Source organism: Enhydra lutris, unplaced genomic scaffold (assembly GCF_002288905.1).
Source record: "Enhydra lutris kenyoni isolate GAN:26980312 unplaced genomic scaffold, ASM228890v2 scaffoldscaffold85, whole genome shotgun sequence".
NCBI classification, from domain to species: domain Eukaryota; kingdom Metazoa; phylum Chordata; class Mammalia; order Carnivora; family Mustelidae; genus Enhydra; species Enhydra lutris.
This window is the reverse complement of record NW_019154169.1, coordinates 8,027,907-8,040,912: the sequence shown is the minus strand read 5'-3', so window position 1 is coordinate 8,040,912 and position 13,006 is coordinate 8,027,907. Positions and strand designations below refer to the sequence as shown.

General features: G+C 58.1%; 1 protein-coding gene and 1 non-coding gene across 7 annotated transcripts; one reads left to right on the top strand and one right to left on the bottom strand.

Annotated features, from left to right (window-relative positions):
• Positions 1 to 1,571: 1,571 nt before the first annotated feature.
• LOC111161475 (pleckstrin homology and RhoGEF domain containing G2) lies at positions 1,572 to 11,585 on the bottom strand. Of its 6 annotated transcripts, none has more exons than XM_022525158.1 (19): positions 10,846 to 11,584; positions 10,062 to 10,191; positions 8,955 to 9,226; positions 8,777 to 8,877; positions 7,933 to 7,999; positions 7,746 to 7,792; positions 7,336 to 7,486; positions 6,890 to 7,027; positions 6,471 to 6,671; positions 6,117 to 6,209; positions 5,940 to 6,026; positions 5,535 to 5,568; positions 5,346 to 5,447; positions 5,176 to 5,223; positions 5,058 to 5,096; positions 4,891 to 4,907; positions 4,609 to 4,785; positions 3,571 to 4,498; positions 1,572 to 3,491 (listed from the first exon to the last, which is right to left on the bottom strand). In XM_022525158.1, the coding sequence occupies exons 2-19, from the start codon at positions 10,168 to 10,170 to the stop codon at positions 1,927 to 1,929; spliced, it is 4,176 nt and encodes a 1,391-aa protein (XP_022380866.1). In that variant the 5' UTR covers positions 10,171 to 10,191; positions 10,846 to 11,584; the 3' UTR covers positions 1,572 to 1,926. The 6 variants fall into 6 exon arrangements, with proteins under 6 accessions (XP_022380866.1, XP_022380867.1, XP_022380868.1 ...); XM_022525159.1 differs by having other exon boundaries at positions 8,955 to 9,223; positions 10,846 to 11,583; XM_022525160.1 differs by having other exon boundaries at positions 8,955 to 9,223; positions 10,104 to 10,191; positions 10,846 to 11,583.
• Positions 11,586 to 11,992: 407 nt separating this feature from the next.
• On the top strand, positions 11,993 to 12,085 carry TRNAI-UAU. Its single transcript is given in 2 exon segments — positions 11,993 to 12,030; positions 12,050 to 12,085. It is a non-coding gene; the product is annotated as a tRNA-Ile (tRNA).
• Positions 12,086 to 13,006: the final 921 nt, after the last annotated feature.

Here is a 13,006-nt window from a genome sequence, read left to right as displayed (position 1 = left end):
TGCAGCTGGAGGCGGAGGAGGGGAGGGCAGCTGCTGGGCCCAGGCTGAGGAGGCCAGCTCAGCCCTAGCCCTGCCATATAGGCCAGTAGCTGTCTGGTGACTAGGAGCCAGCAGCTCACATTTACTGAGCCAGGTCTTGTTTCTGCTGCCTTACTCAGCTAAGGATCACTTAGGGCCCTTCAGGCACCAGGCTGTAAGCCTTATCCCAGAGGGAAGTGGTTCCTTTTATCTGGTCGGGCACAAGATAGACACTTAACAGTATGGACTCAAGCTAGGCTGTGTGGATCTGAGTTCCAGCTCTGCCTCTGCCTCCTATGTGACAGGGCAGACCCCCTTACTCTCTATTCTGTTTCCTCATCTCTTGAGGATCAGAAACCATCCTCACGTGTCTTTTAGGGACACTGAGAGGATTCGAAGTGAATGAGTTCGCATAAAGCGACTAATGCCGTTGCTATGCAGTTAGTACTCAATAAATCGCCACTTTTTTTTTTCTTTCCGTTAATTGTTCAAACTTCAGATTCCTAGGCTCCCACCCTGGAGGTTCTGACTCCATGGGATGGAACTGGATCCTGGACCCTGGGGGATCTCTCTGGTAGTCGAACAGTGCCGCAGGAAGTGAATTTACCATGATCTTACAAGGCAGGTACTGCTCTAGTTTCTCGGCTGGCCCAGTTGAGAAAACCAGACTCAGAGGTTGTACACCAACTAGAAAAGTCAGGATTTGAACTCAGCTTTGTACCTCAGTGAATTCCAGGGAAAATGAAATAAAACAAGGTGCTAAGTACAAGAGGGTTTAGCATTCAATGAATGAAGCTAGTATTACCAAAGAAACTGCTTCAGTTACGCTGCTTGCCCAGCATAACACTGCTGGGAGGGGGCAGAATGATTCTAACATAAAAGCCTTTGTCTCTGACCTGAATTTCTCTTAGGGGTGGGGGGACTTGAGAGGTCCCAAACTAAAGTGAGGGGGTAAAAAGATCCAATGTGTGTAGGTGGGCACAAGAATTAGAACATTCATGTGTTGGGGGGTGAGAAATCAGATGTGGAACGGACTTTGCAGAATCCCAAACCCAGTTCACTCTGGTGTTAGTATAGTAGAATCTCTGAGATTTTGTAGTGCCAAGACTCAGAAGAACCTGATTAAAGAGGGATGGATGAATGATAGGGAATGTAACGTGATGGCACTGATGGATTAGATGGTTGAATGAGATGCAGGGATGGGTAAAGGGGGAAATACAGAGGAACAGAGGGATGAATGGAGAGGGCCTGTTGGACAATATGGACAGGTGGGATAATGGAGGAATGTGTATGAGAAAGGGGGTAGGATGACAGATGAATAGGGCAGAGTTGACTAAATCATGGCATATGGATTGGAAGATGGGACACGGAGTTGGGGAGGAGATGGGACAGCCAGCCGGTGGATAGACATAGAGATGGCTGAACAGAGAGATACTAGCAGACATGAACTGGGTAAACTTCTAAGTCGACCTGGAACCACGCTGCTTAACTGGGTTTTCCTGGATGGCATCAAGCAGTTCATAAACCATCTAAACACAAACACCAAACCAATGGGTGGTCGTCAGTAATTCTCCAACAAGTTTGAAATGCCTCCTGTTTTCAGAACCACTGATTCATGCTGTGTCAGACCTTCGCATTCATTGTCTTGTCATCCGCCCACTGCCTCCAGAATGGGAAAATATACATAACTTCATAATATTAACAAAATATTAATGACCTCCCCTTCCCCATCCCTGCTGAGTTAGTCAAGGTAAGTAAAAAGGACCATTCGCCAAAGCAGCTCCCAGAAGTTGGAAAGCTGCAGCAATTTCTAGACCTGTGCTCAGTGTCTGGACTTCTGGGTGAAGTTCTGAGGGTCTGTGGCATCCGGCTGAAGTCCTTGCTTTTCAAGAGGCCCGATATCTGGGCTCACATGTGGAAAGGGGCATCAGGAGCTCCCTGGGCCCTGCGAAGGCCCACAGATTCCTGGGTGGGGGCCAAGAGAGCAGGGTGGTTCAACCTGACCTGGGCCTTGGCTGGCCGGAGCCGCCCGCCGCCCCCAACCTGGATGTTGACTGTGGTGGCATAGCTGAGCCTCCGGGCTGGGGGTGGCGGGGGCTGGGGCTGGGGTGGGGGTGAAGGGGCCCGCGATGCGGGGGCAGAGGAGGACCAGGGACCCCGGGAGGCCGAGGGGGCTTCTCCCCCAGACCCTTGCCGCCGAGCCAGGCTCTGGCTGATGTATGAGGCTGCCAGGTACCTTGAGAGGGCAGCTGTGTTGGGGCCCAGGAGCTGCCGGGTCGGAGGAGGGGGGCTATGGGGCGGGGTCAACTCTGAAGACTCTGACCTGGTGACAGGAGAGGCCAAGTAGTGTCCTGGTTTGGACAGAACCATGTTGGTCTGAGCCGGGGTGGAAAACAGGCCCTGAGAGTCCCGAGAGCCTCTCTGCTCAGGCAGGAGTGTCAGGGCCGGACCACGGACGTCGGGGAGGCTCCTCTGCTCCAACAATGGTGAACGTTTTTGGATCTGAAGGTCTGTGAAGCTTTGTTCCTGAAGCAAAGGTGCAGCAGATGGACCCTGGGTGTCCGGGAGGCCTGGTCGCTGGAGCAGAGGTGCAGCAGCGGGAACATTCGAGTTCTGGGGCAAAGACAGTGCGGTGCTGGCTGGGAGCTGATGGTCTAGGCAGCGTTCGTGTGCAGGCAAGGATGAGGTGCCCAGAAGCTGAATGTCTGAGGGGTCTCGGGGCAAAGACGGCACAGCGCTGGCTGGGATCTCATGGCTCAGGGGGCCTTCCCAGGCAGCTAAAGGTGAAGCACTCAGACCCGGAATGTCTGGGAGGTCATGTTGAGAGGGCAGTGCAGCATTGCCTGGGATCAGACGGTCCAGGCTGCTTCCATGCGTAAGCGAGGCGTTGACAGCTTGGTCGCCAACACCAGCCGGAAATGGAACATCCCTGGGACCTCCTTGTCTGGTTAACGGGGTATTGCTCGGGCTCTGGCTACATAGAGGACCTTCTTGCTTGGGCACAGTGGCAGTGGCTAAAACTGTGACATCAGAACAGCATCTTTGCCCAGGCAGGGCCAGGCTGGTTGGAACTTGGGTGTCCATATGGCCTCTATGCTGAGGCAGAGGAGTGGTAGCTGGACGCTGGACTTCCAGGTGGCCTCCTGGGTCAGGCAGAGCTGTAGCCGGGACCTGCACATCTGGGGGGTCTTCCTGCGGGGGCAAGGCTGTGGTGGCCGTAGCCGTGCTCTGTGTGTTCTGGGGGCCTCCTTGCTCAGGCAGACAGCTAGCAGCTGGCACCTGGATGCCAAGATGGTCTTGCTCAGGCAAACTGGAAACACAGAGACCCCGGCCAACCAGGCAGCCTCCCTGCTTAGACAAAGGTGTAGCAGCTTGAACCCGAGTGGCAGGACCCAGAGGGACAGACTCCTGGGCACAGGTCAGCGGGAAGGCCAGTTCACACACCAGCACGTGTCCAAAGGCAGGCAGAGGCCCTGTGTGCACAGAAAGAACGGAGTCAGGACTGAGGTCTCCATGGGGGCCATCTCTGCCAACCACACACCTGGACCTCACCTGGCTCAGCATGCTCTTGGGGCAGGCCGGGGGACAACTGGGGCTGGGCCAGAGCACGAGGCCGGCGGCGGGGGGCGTTGGCCGATGCCCGGGTCTCGGCCCGCTGCATCTGCTGGATCCGCTCGCTGTAGAGCCGGGCTAACTCTCGCACCCGGGAAGCTGCCCTCTCCGAACTCGGGGCTCCTGTCTTCCCGCTTCCGCTGCCTCCGCCCAGATCCGAATCTTCCAGGATTAGCAGTGGCTCCGGGAAACCTGGCCGGGCCAGCTGCCCCTGCTCCAGGGCCCGCCAGGCGCTGCGGATTTCTGAACAAGAGCGGAATTCCAGCTCATCTGGGAATCCCTGATCTTGGGGGACATCCTGGGGCTGGAAGTCTGGGAACGGTTCCCCTTCTTCGGGCTCCTCCTGCCCTGCCCTGCCACCTGAGGAGGGTTCCCCCAGTTTTGCTGAGTTGCCTCCGGGGAACAGTTCTCTCCTGGTGGCTACAGCCTCATCGGGCCCTTGCAGAGGTCCCTGGAGCCATGAGTCACAGGGAAGGGCTGGAGCGCTGGCGAGACTAGGAATGTCCGGGACATTAGGTATGGCTGGAAGGTGGGGCATTTCAAAAACACTGGAAATGTCAGAGAGGCTGGGAAGGTGGGGAATCTTGGGAATTTCAGACAGGCCGGGAATTTCAGGGAGGCCGGGTGCGTCTGGACTTTTGCTAAGGCCGGAAACGTCGGGAGTTTCAGCCGCGCTGGAACTTTCGAGCCCTTCCAGGACATGGAGCGGGGAAGGCCCCCGTTCGTCCATCTCTAGCTCCTCCTCCTCCTCCTCTTCTGAAGAGTCCCGGCCGGGCAGGGCTTGGAATGTGAGGGTTTCACTGTCGCCTGGCACCTGGGAATCTCCAGGAAACTTGGGAATGTCGTGGGGGGATGGCGGCAGTGGGCACTGGGGAAGAGGCCAAAGATGTCAGGGCAGGCTGGGCCCTCTGGCCCCCTGGGGCTGTTCCCCTCCCAGCTGAGAGCCCCAAGGACACCATGATGTGATGACCAGCTCACCCCTGGATCCCGGAGGCCTCTTTGGTTCAACAGTTCCAGAATCTCTTCAGTGATGGAGGTCCCAGAGGGCTCCAGCGTGGGGGGTCCAGTGTCCTCCAGGTCCTCAGGGGGTCCGGAAGTTGGAACTGGTGGCTGAGGCTCTAAGGGGGGGTAGAGCTCCCCCTCACTGCCAGCATGCTGCGAGCAAGGAGAGAGGATGGAGGGCTGGAGTGGAAGGCCCCATCCCTTTCTCCCAGGCCCAGGAGTACGGGTCCTCAGACCCTGTCCTAGGGTGTTTCTTACCTTGAGTCTAGGCTTAGCTGGGGATGGAGAGATGATAAAGAGAAAAGAATGAGATGTGGGAACAAGGTCATTCCTTACAGCTGATGAGCTGCCCGTCACCCCGCACCCATGCCCATGGGACATCCCCTGGAAAGAGACAGAAAGATGGGGCTGGGGCAGTCACTTACCATTTGGTGGAAACATAACGTACGGCTCCTTTACTGGCTCTGGGGAGAGAACACAGTGATGTCAGGGGCCCAGTTCCCACCGCATTCTCTAGTCAACTTTTAGGTGGAGGACACTCACCAGACTGTCTGCGGCCACGGCGGGTAGCAGAGGGTCCTGGAGATGGAGCTGGGGGACAGGGAGATTAGAAGCCCATGAGGGGCCCAGCTCCAGGCTCCCGAAGGAGAGGAAGGCTGGGGGTACAGTTCCTGGGGGAGAAGTTGAGGGGGAGCTCAGGGTTCCATCTTTACCTGTGTTCCTTCGTCCAGGGGTGAAACTTCTAGCATCTCGAGGTCGGGGAGACCCAAGTGGGGGTGTCAGGGGCTCTGGGATAGGCTTACTTTTAGGAGCACCTGTGGGGAGAAATTTGGAACCTGATAATTGACTTTTCCTCAGGAGTCATGCCTCTACTCCCACATAATCCCAAGGCCCCAACTCACAGTGCAGGCTGTTTTCAAGGAGAACTTGTTTGGCCTGAAAGAGACAAGGGTGGGAGTTGTGTGGCAGAGTGCCTGTCTCTGAGCGCCCCAGTCACAGTCCTGTTCATGGGTGCTGTATGCATGAGGCACCTCACATGACTTGTGATTGTTAGTAATCCCCCCAACTCTGTGGGGTTGATGCTGATTCCGCCAGGTGAGGAAACAGGGATCAGAGAGGTTGCCCTACTTGCCCAAAGTCACACAGCAGAGACATGGTGAAGCTGGGCTTTAAACCCAGGCAGCCTAACTCTGCAATTTATGGGTCATGGTCTAAGAGAGTCCCCCTGCCCTCAAGGTTTTGCAGAGCTATGGTGGGGGTAGGTCCTCCAGCTCGCTCAAGGCCCACGGACATAGCAGGAGCTGTACCTTGGCAGGGATGGAGGCAGGGTGGTTCTCAAAGAAGAGACGCTGGAGACAGTGAATCCACAGCCTCTTCTCTTCTTGGTTCTTGGCCTGGGGGTGGGACGGGGCGGAGTTGGGAGCCAGGTGTAAGGTCTAGAGGCGGAGGGGAGCCCTGACCACCCAGCCCCACCTTGAACCCACCTGGAGAAGGTGCCTGTGTTTGGGAATGGTCAGATCGGACACCTTGAACCCTAGAGGGTCTCGAGGACTCTCGCTCACACTCAGGTTGCAGCACTAGATGGGGGGGGACAGAAAGGGGCAGCAAGCTCAAATCCAGGCCCCCCGCTCCCCAGGCCCTCACCGGCATTCTGCTGGCCTTGCCCCTCATTAAACCTCACCCCCATCCTCGGACTCAAGAAAACGTGGCCCTTTTAACCTGGGTGGTCCCTCCTTTGCAGACCCCACCACCAGCCCTCCCTGTAGGTACCCAGCTATAGGTATAGGTGATAAACCTTGCTGGGGACATTCTGGCCTCACCCACAACCCTGAACTCACGAAGATATGGCCCTTGTAGGTGTACTCCGGGCCCCTCCGCTTGGCCACGAGCAGCATCCGTGAGAATAGAAAAAGCAGCCGCTCGCCCCCTCGAAGTCGGGGGCCACCCCCTCCGCCACCTCGGAATGCGCCCTCCAGCACCAGCTCCCCGAAAGCGCTGAGCTCCGGGCCAGTCCAGCCGCCCAGCCGCCGTTGCACTTCCTGCTGGGACCCCATCAGGTGCAAAAGGCACCGAAGTGCACACGCACCGAGACAGGAAGTGCACACACAACGAGACGGGGTCATCAGCCACAGGGCTGTGCTGTCCCAGTCAGCGCTTGGAGGCCGATCACCCCCATCAGAGGCCCTCCTGCCCGCTGCCCCCATCCAGCAGCCCCGGCACCCCCCCCCCGCCCCGGCCTCCATCCTCCGGGGCTCACCTGGAGGCGCGCCGCATGCTCCTGCTTCCGTTTCATGTCATTGATGTACCAGGCGACCGCGGTCATGGACACGATGGCCTCTTCCACCATCTCACGGCCCCCGGCGCCTGGGCCCTCCGCCCAGTGCTTGCCTAGTTCCTGCCAGGCAGTCCCCAGGCACCCAGGAAGGGAAAAGAGATGAGAGAGAATGATAACGACAAAAAGGGAGAGAGACAGAAAGGTAGGGGCAGAGGTGGCGACCCAGTGAGGGACAGAGAGACACAGGCAGAGATAGAAAGTGGGATCAGCTGGCGCCAGTCCCCACCAGCCACAAGCCCCTGCCCCAACTGCTGTCCCAGCTTCTAGGGACTTGTCCTGGGTCCACCCTCCAGATGTCCCACCAGGGGGTCACCAGACAGGGCCTTGCCCTTGCCATCCCTGGGCAGCCCCCTGGGGCCACAGCCCACCTGCAGCAACAAATGGTACTTGAGGATCCGCTGAACAGGTTTCAGCAGGAAGCTCTGCAGAGGCAGTGAGTGGCGGAGCTGGGCCTGGCGCTCCTGCAACCACAGGGCTGCGGGTGGGGACAGCGACAGCTCCCGGAGCAGGGCTAGGGAGCTGGGGGCACAGCACAGGTCAGGGTGGGGGGGGGCTGGCAGCCCCGGGTTGGGGGGGCTGGGAGGGGGTGGGGAATGGCCAGGGTTGCAGGGGCTGGCAGCAGGGGCTGGGGGCGGTCAAGGGCAGCTTAGGGAGAGGTCAGTTACTGTCCTGGTCTGGTAGGGGTTGGAGCTGGATGGGTCGAGGTGGAGGGAGGCCGGATGACACAGCAACTCAGGGGGCAAGGCCTGGGGCCCGGCAGGAGCTCCTCACCCCTCACCTCGGGTAGTTCATGCAGTACAACGTGTAGATGTCAAAATCCTCACTCTGCAGGTGACACAAGAGTCAGGGAGACCCAAGGTCCTAAATCCTGAAGGCCTCCCTCCCACCTAGCCCAGGCCTGCTCCCTCCGCCCCCCGCCCTGCCCCAGGCCCCATCCCAGACTGAGCGCCCTCACCCTGACTCACCCTCTGCACAAAGCACTCAGCAATGCCCCCCGCGCTGCTGCTGCCCTCCAGGTCCTCCAGGAGCTCACTGTGAGGGAGAGAGGGCGGTGAGGGGCTGCCCCATCCCCGAACCCCCCTGTGGGAGGACTCCAAGAGGCTGGGGCCTTGGCAGCGGCCAGGGTCTCTCAAGGGGTCACCACACCCAAAGGAAGTCTTCTTGCTGGGACACGGCAAGCTGCTCAGACTTTGTCCATGGACAGCATCCTATTCCTCCGCTCGAAACATTGTCACAGCGGGCATGAGCCTGGGGTGGGGGTGGGGATCTTGTGATATGACCCAGGGAGAGGGGTGTCATGACCCTCAGGGCTGCGATGAGCTTAAGATCCTGTTGCGATCCTGAGATCTTGGCATGCCTTCTCAGATCTCCTGCAATCATTCTCAGATCTCATGAAGACACTCAGAGGGGTCAGGATCCTTGGACCCCAGCATCCTCCTTCCTGGGTCCTGGCCAACCATCTGGTCTATCTGGGGCCGAGGGGGTTCCCAGGCTGAGACGGTTGCACGAATGCTCACACTGGCATGATCTTCGGGCCCCACGTGAGCCCTGGATTCATCGTGATCCCACATCTGACACAGCACTGAGACACATCCCAGGATTTAGGCCTCCTCGGGGTCCTCAAGCTCCCATCTACCTCACCCTCCATCACTCTGGTTCCTTGCTCCCCATGATCCCTGCCCCAAGTCACCACACCCCAGGTACCAGCCTGGACAAGGCATTATGGGGCTCCAAGGTCTGGGTTAGGATACAGCCCATCATCCCTGACCCTACCCGCTGGTACCCCTGCCCATCCCTCCCGCCTCTGACCTGCTGAACTCGTAGATGTCCTCGATGTTGGCAAATAGCATGCCCACCTGCTCCGCGCTCAGCCCTAGGACCCCACCATCCAGCAGAGGGGCCAGGTAGTCCTGCAGGGATGACTGGGGTTATGGGTGCAGAGGGCTGGCCTGGGTTCCCACTGTGCTCAGGTGCCGACTGGCCTCACCTCCACGATGCTACGAAGGTCCCGGACGTAGGCCCGCTCTGTCTCCACGATCTCTCGCACCACTCGCTCCAGCCTCGAGGGTTTGGCTGAACCCGGGGTTCCCACGGGTGACAGATGCAGGCGGATGGGGGGCCCTGGAAGGGGCTCTGGCCTGGACACTGAGCAGACTGGGGTGGGCCCTGGAGCCGGGTCCCCCTCAGAGCCCACCGTGCTCAGGGATGTGGAGCTCCCAGAACCTCGGGGGGAGGCCATGGCAGGGGTTGCAGGGCCTGCTGGGGGTGTGGAGCAGGAGATCAGGGGGTGTCCCCACCTGAGTGAGTGCTCTCAGCCCTACAATCATCCATACCACATCACTATCTTTCCCCAGGGCTCCGGTCTCCTCTCCCCATTGAGCTGCCCCAGTCCTGGCCAGTCCTCTCCCATCAGGGTCTCCTCTGGGCTTCGGCTTCCACTCTTCTAATCCACCTCCATGTGTCAGCCTGGAAGATCTTTATTAATCTGCTCATTTGACTCTGTCACTCCAAGTGCTCGCGTCCTTCACATCCTCGGGATAAAGTCCAAACTCCTCAGATCCACAGGGCCCTATGCAACGTGGCCATTCGAGACCTTTCCATTCTGCTCTCTTCCCATAACCATACCACTTCTCACACCCCAGACTCCAGTCCTATTTGCCTACTTGCAGTTACTCAAGAAAAACCAGCCCCTCTTGCCTCTGCACACACTGTCCCCTCAGCATGGAATACTCTTCCTTGCTTTTTCCAACTCATTCCTCCTCATCTTTCAATTCTGTTTAGATGTCCCCTCCTCCATGCAGCCGTCCGGGACTGGGCTCCCACAGTGAGGGGATGGGGCTTTTCCACCACTCCCCACAACTCTGTCCCAGCCCTGACCATTCTACCACAGGTTTCCCCCTCTGGACTGTCAGCATCTGGGGATGGTTCCATTTGTCCTAGGCGACCTGGAGCTCTGTGTAGGCAGGGCTGGGATTGTCTTGATCACTTGTGTTGCCAGCACTGCGCAGCACCAAGGCCAGCCATAGAGGCCCTCACAGTGCCTGGACTAAAGGACCCAATGCCCAGCAGACCCCACCCTCCCTTGCACGCTCACCTGTCTGGCTCTCACACACAGCTGTGCAGTCACACACTTCACCTGTGGGGCCACGTCCAAGGCTAGGGCTGGGTTTGGACAGGCTTGGTCCACGGGCTCCCTCCGGCATGGCTGAGTGGCTCAGCGGCTGCTGCAGAGAGATCCCCTTCTTGGATATCAGGACCCCATCGGCCTCCCCCCACTGGCCACACTCACAGATTAGGCCAGAGAACTGGGAACCCGGTCTAAACCCAGGAGGGACCCCCTAAGAGTAACTAAGGAGGCAGACAGAAGCACGGTGATAGAAACAGGGGCACAAGGGGCGATAACACAGAGAAAAAGATGGAAAGGTTGAGACAAAGAAGACTGAAGCTGGGAGTCTGGTCTGGTCTGGGGCTGGAGGCTCAGGGATCCTGGGAACGTTTGGCTGGAGCCGAGGGCGAGGGGCAGGGCTGGGAAAAGCCGTGGGCGGGAGGCCGCGGGGTCCCAGGGGAGGGCGGAGGAGGCTGGGGGACCGGATGCCAGGGTCCTGCAGACGGCTCCCTCCCCCGCCCAGGGCTGCGAGTTGGGGCGCTGGCCCTGAACCCTCAACACACCTCCCCTCAACCCCCCAGCCAGTCCCTCCGCGATCCGCTTACTGTCCCCACCGCCGCGCCGGGTCCCCAGCGCCTTCCCACACCCCTCCAGACCCAAACTCCCGCCGGCGCCTCCGCTCGCCCCCCGCCGGCACGCCCCCTCATTGTTCAGTGGCTGCGGCGCCGCCCCCTCCCCCAGCCCGTCGGGGCCCCTTGCCTCCCTCCCTCACCTCCCAGGGAGTCTCCAGCCCAGAACCGAGGTTGCTCGATTCTTATTCTACCCTAGTACGGTCCTCGGGGAGGCGCAAGGCCGGACTCCTAGGTCTCTGCAAGTCAGGGGCTTGAACTTCGGGTTCTCAGGCTCCGTGAACCACAATCCGGAGTCTCTCGGAAAAAGGGATGTAGCAGTCCAAATTTCTTGGTCCTCTAAATGAGGGATGCTGGGAGTCCCGACACTTGGGTCTCAGATGGGGCGCTGGAGACCCAAATTCCTGAGTCTTCTAGATAGGGCCGTGGGGTGACCAGATTCCTGAGTTCCCCTAACTCTTGGAGCAGATATTAAACCATCTCCAGGCGGGAGTGCAGGGGAGTCCCAAATTCCTGGGTCCCCTTGAAGTGGTGGGCGTTTCAGCCCCAAACTGGCTGGGGCGCCAGGAGTCCGTATGCCAAGTTCGGATATCTGGGCTCGAATATCTGGGAACCCTTGGGGGTAATCACCGGTCTGGGATCCTAACTTCTTTAAACGGGGGTGCAGGAAGCTCGGCCTCCAGGATCCCGCGGAGTGATGTCCCGGACTCCCGGCTCCTCCAGGAGGGGGCGCTGGGCACCTGGATATTTGGGTTCCTTTAGCCTGCGCTTTGGGGTCTCTCAGGGTGCGGTGCAGACTCCCTACTCCAGCGTCCACGACTTTGGACCCCTCAAGGCTCTGGGATGAGTACCGCTGGGCTTTGGCGGCGGCGGTGCGACATCTGTAGCGGGAGAGTCCGGTCCCAGCTGTGAGGCGGGGGGCGGTCGCCGGGGCCTTCCCCTCCCCCTCCCAGCGGCCCGGGCTCATATCCTGTTCCCGCCCGCGGGGGGGAGGGGCTGCCTTCCGGCCAGGCAGCCTTTAAAGGGTTAAGCCCCCTCCCTCGTATCTGAATATTCATGAGAAGGCGAGTCCCGGGCAGGCTACGCCTCCACATTCCTAACGTCTCTGAGACTTTTCCCTTTTACAGCAAGGGCCTTCGGGGCGTGAGAATCCGGAACTGGAAGCGCACTCTCTCCCATTGGTCAACCAAAAGATTCTTATTTGCATATGCAGCAAAAGGCGGAGCTGTCCAGCTAGGTCACGTGGCCAAGAACAACTGAAGGACCTCGCGACGCGAGGGTGCGGCCGGAGCTCCAGTGGCGCAATCGGTTAGCGCGCGGTACTTATACGACAGTGCGAGCGGAGCGATGCCGAGGTTGTGAGTTCGATCCTCACCTGGAGCATCTTTTTCCTCTTAACCTCTTTTTACGAATTTATACATCTTATAAATCAACCAAAACATCTACATCCCCACTTAGAGGAATGAACGTTTCGATATTCGGAGTTTTCGGGTTGGAACTCCTGGAACTCTGACTACCTCCCGGGAAAGTGTTGTGTCGCGGGGAGGTGCCGTTTTCATCCCGGCCGCCAGAGGGTGGTATCGCCTCTTAAACGCTTGAGCTTTTACTTGGGTTGCAAATCTCAGTTTAAGACTTCTTTGGGACGCCTGGGTGGCTCAGCTGGTTGAGCAGCTGCCTTCGGCTCGGGTCATGATCCCAGCGTCCTGGGATCGAGTCCCACATCGGGCTCCTTGCTCATCCGGGAGCCTGCTTCTCCCTCTGCCTCTGCCTGCCATTCTGTCTGCCTGTGCTCGCTCGCTCTCCCTCTCTCTCTCTGACAAATAAATAAATAAAATCTTTAAAAAAAAAAAAAAAAAAAAAGAAAAAAAAAAAGACTTCTTAGATGTGTCGTGTCCTCCGCAAACTGTATGGCACTGCCTCTTTTTCCATCTTCCTGTGTTGGACTTTTTTCCAGCTATAATTGCCATATAACACTGTATTAGTCCAAGACATACAACGTGGTTCGATATATGTATAAATTGTGAAATGATTACTATAAATTAACATCAATCACATCACAGTTAATCGTTTTTTTCTCCAGTGTTTTGGGGTTTTTTACTCTCTCTTTTCCTCCCTTTTTCTGAATTGATTTGTTTTTTTCAACAAATGCTAAACAGCACTATGTGACTGACCCCTGTTCAGGGTTTAGGAATGAGTGATACAGCGAAGACAAGACAAAGTCCCGGCCCCTGAGGATTTGACACGCTAGTGGGAGAGGCAGGTTTCTATAAGCATGAAAACTACATCTTATATGCCTGGTAGTGG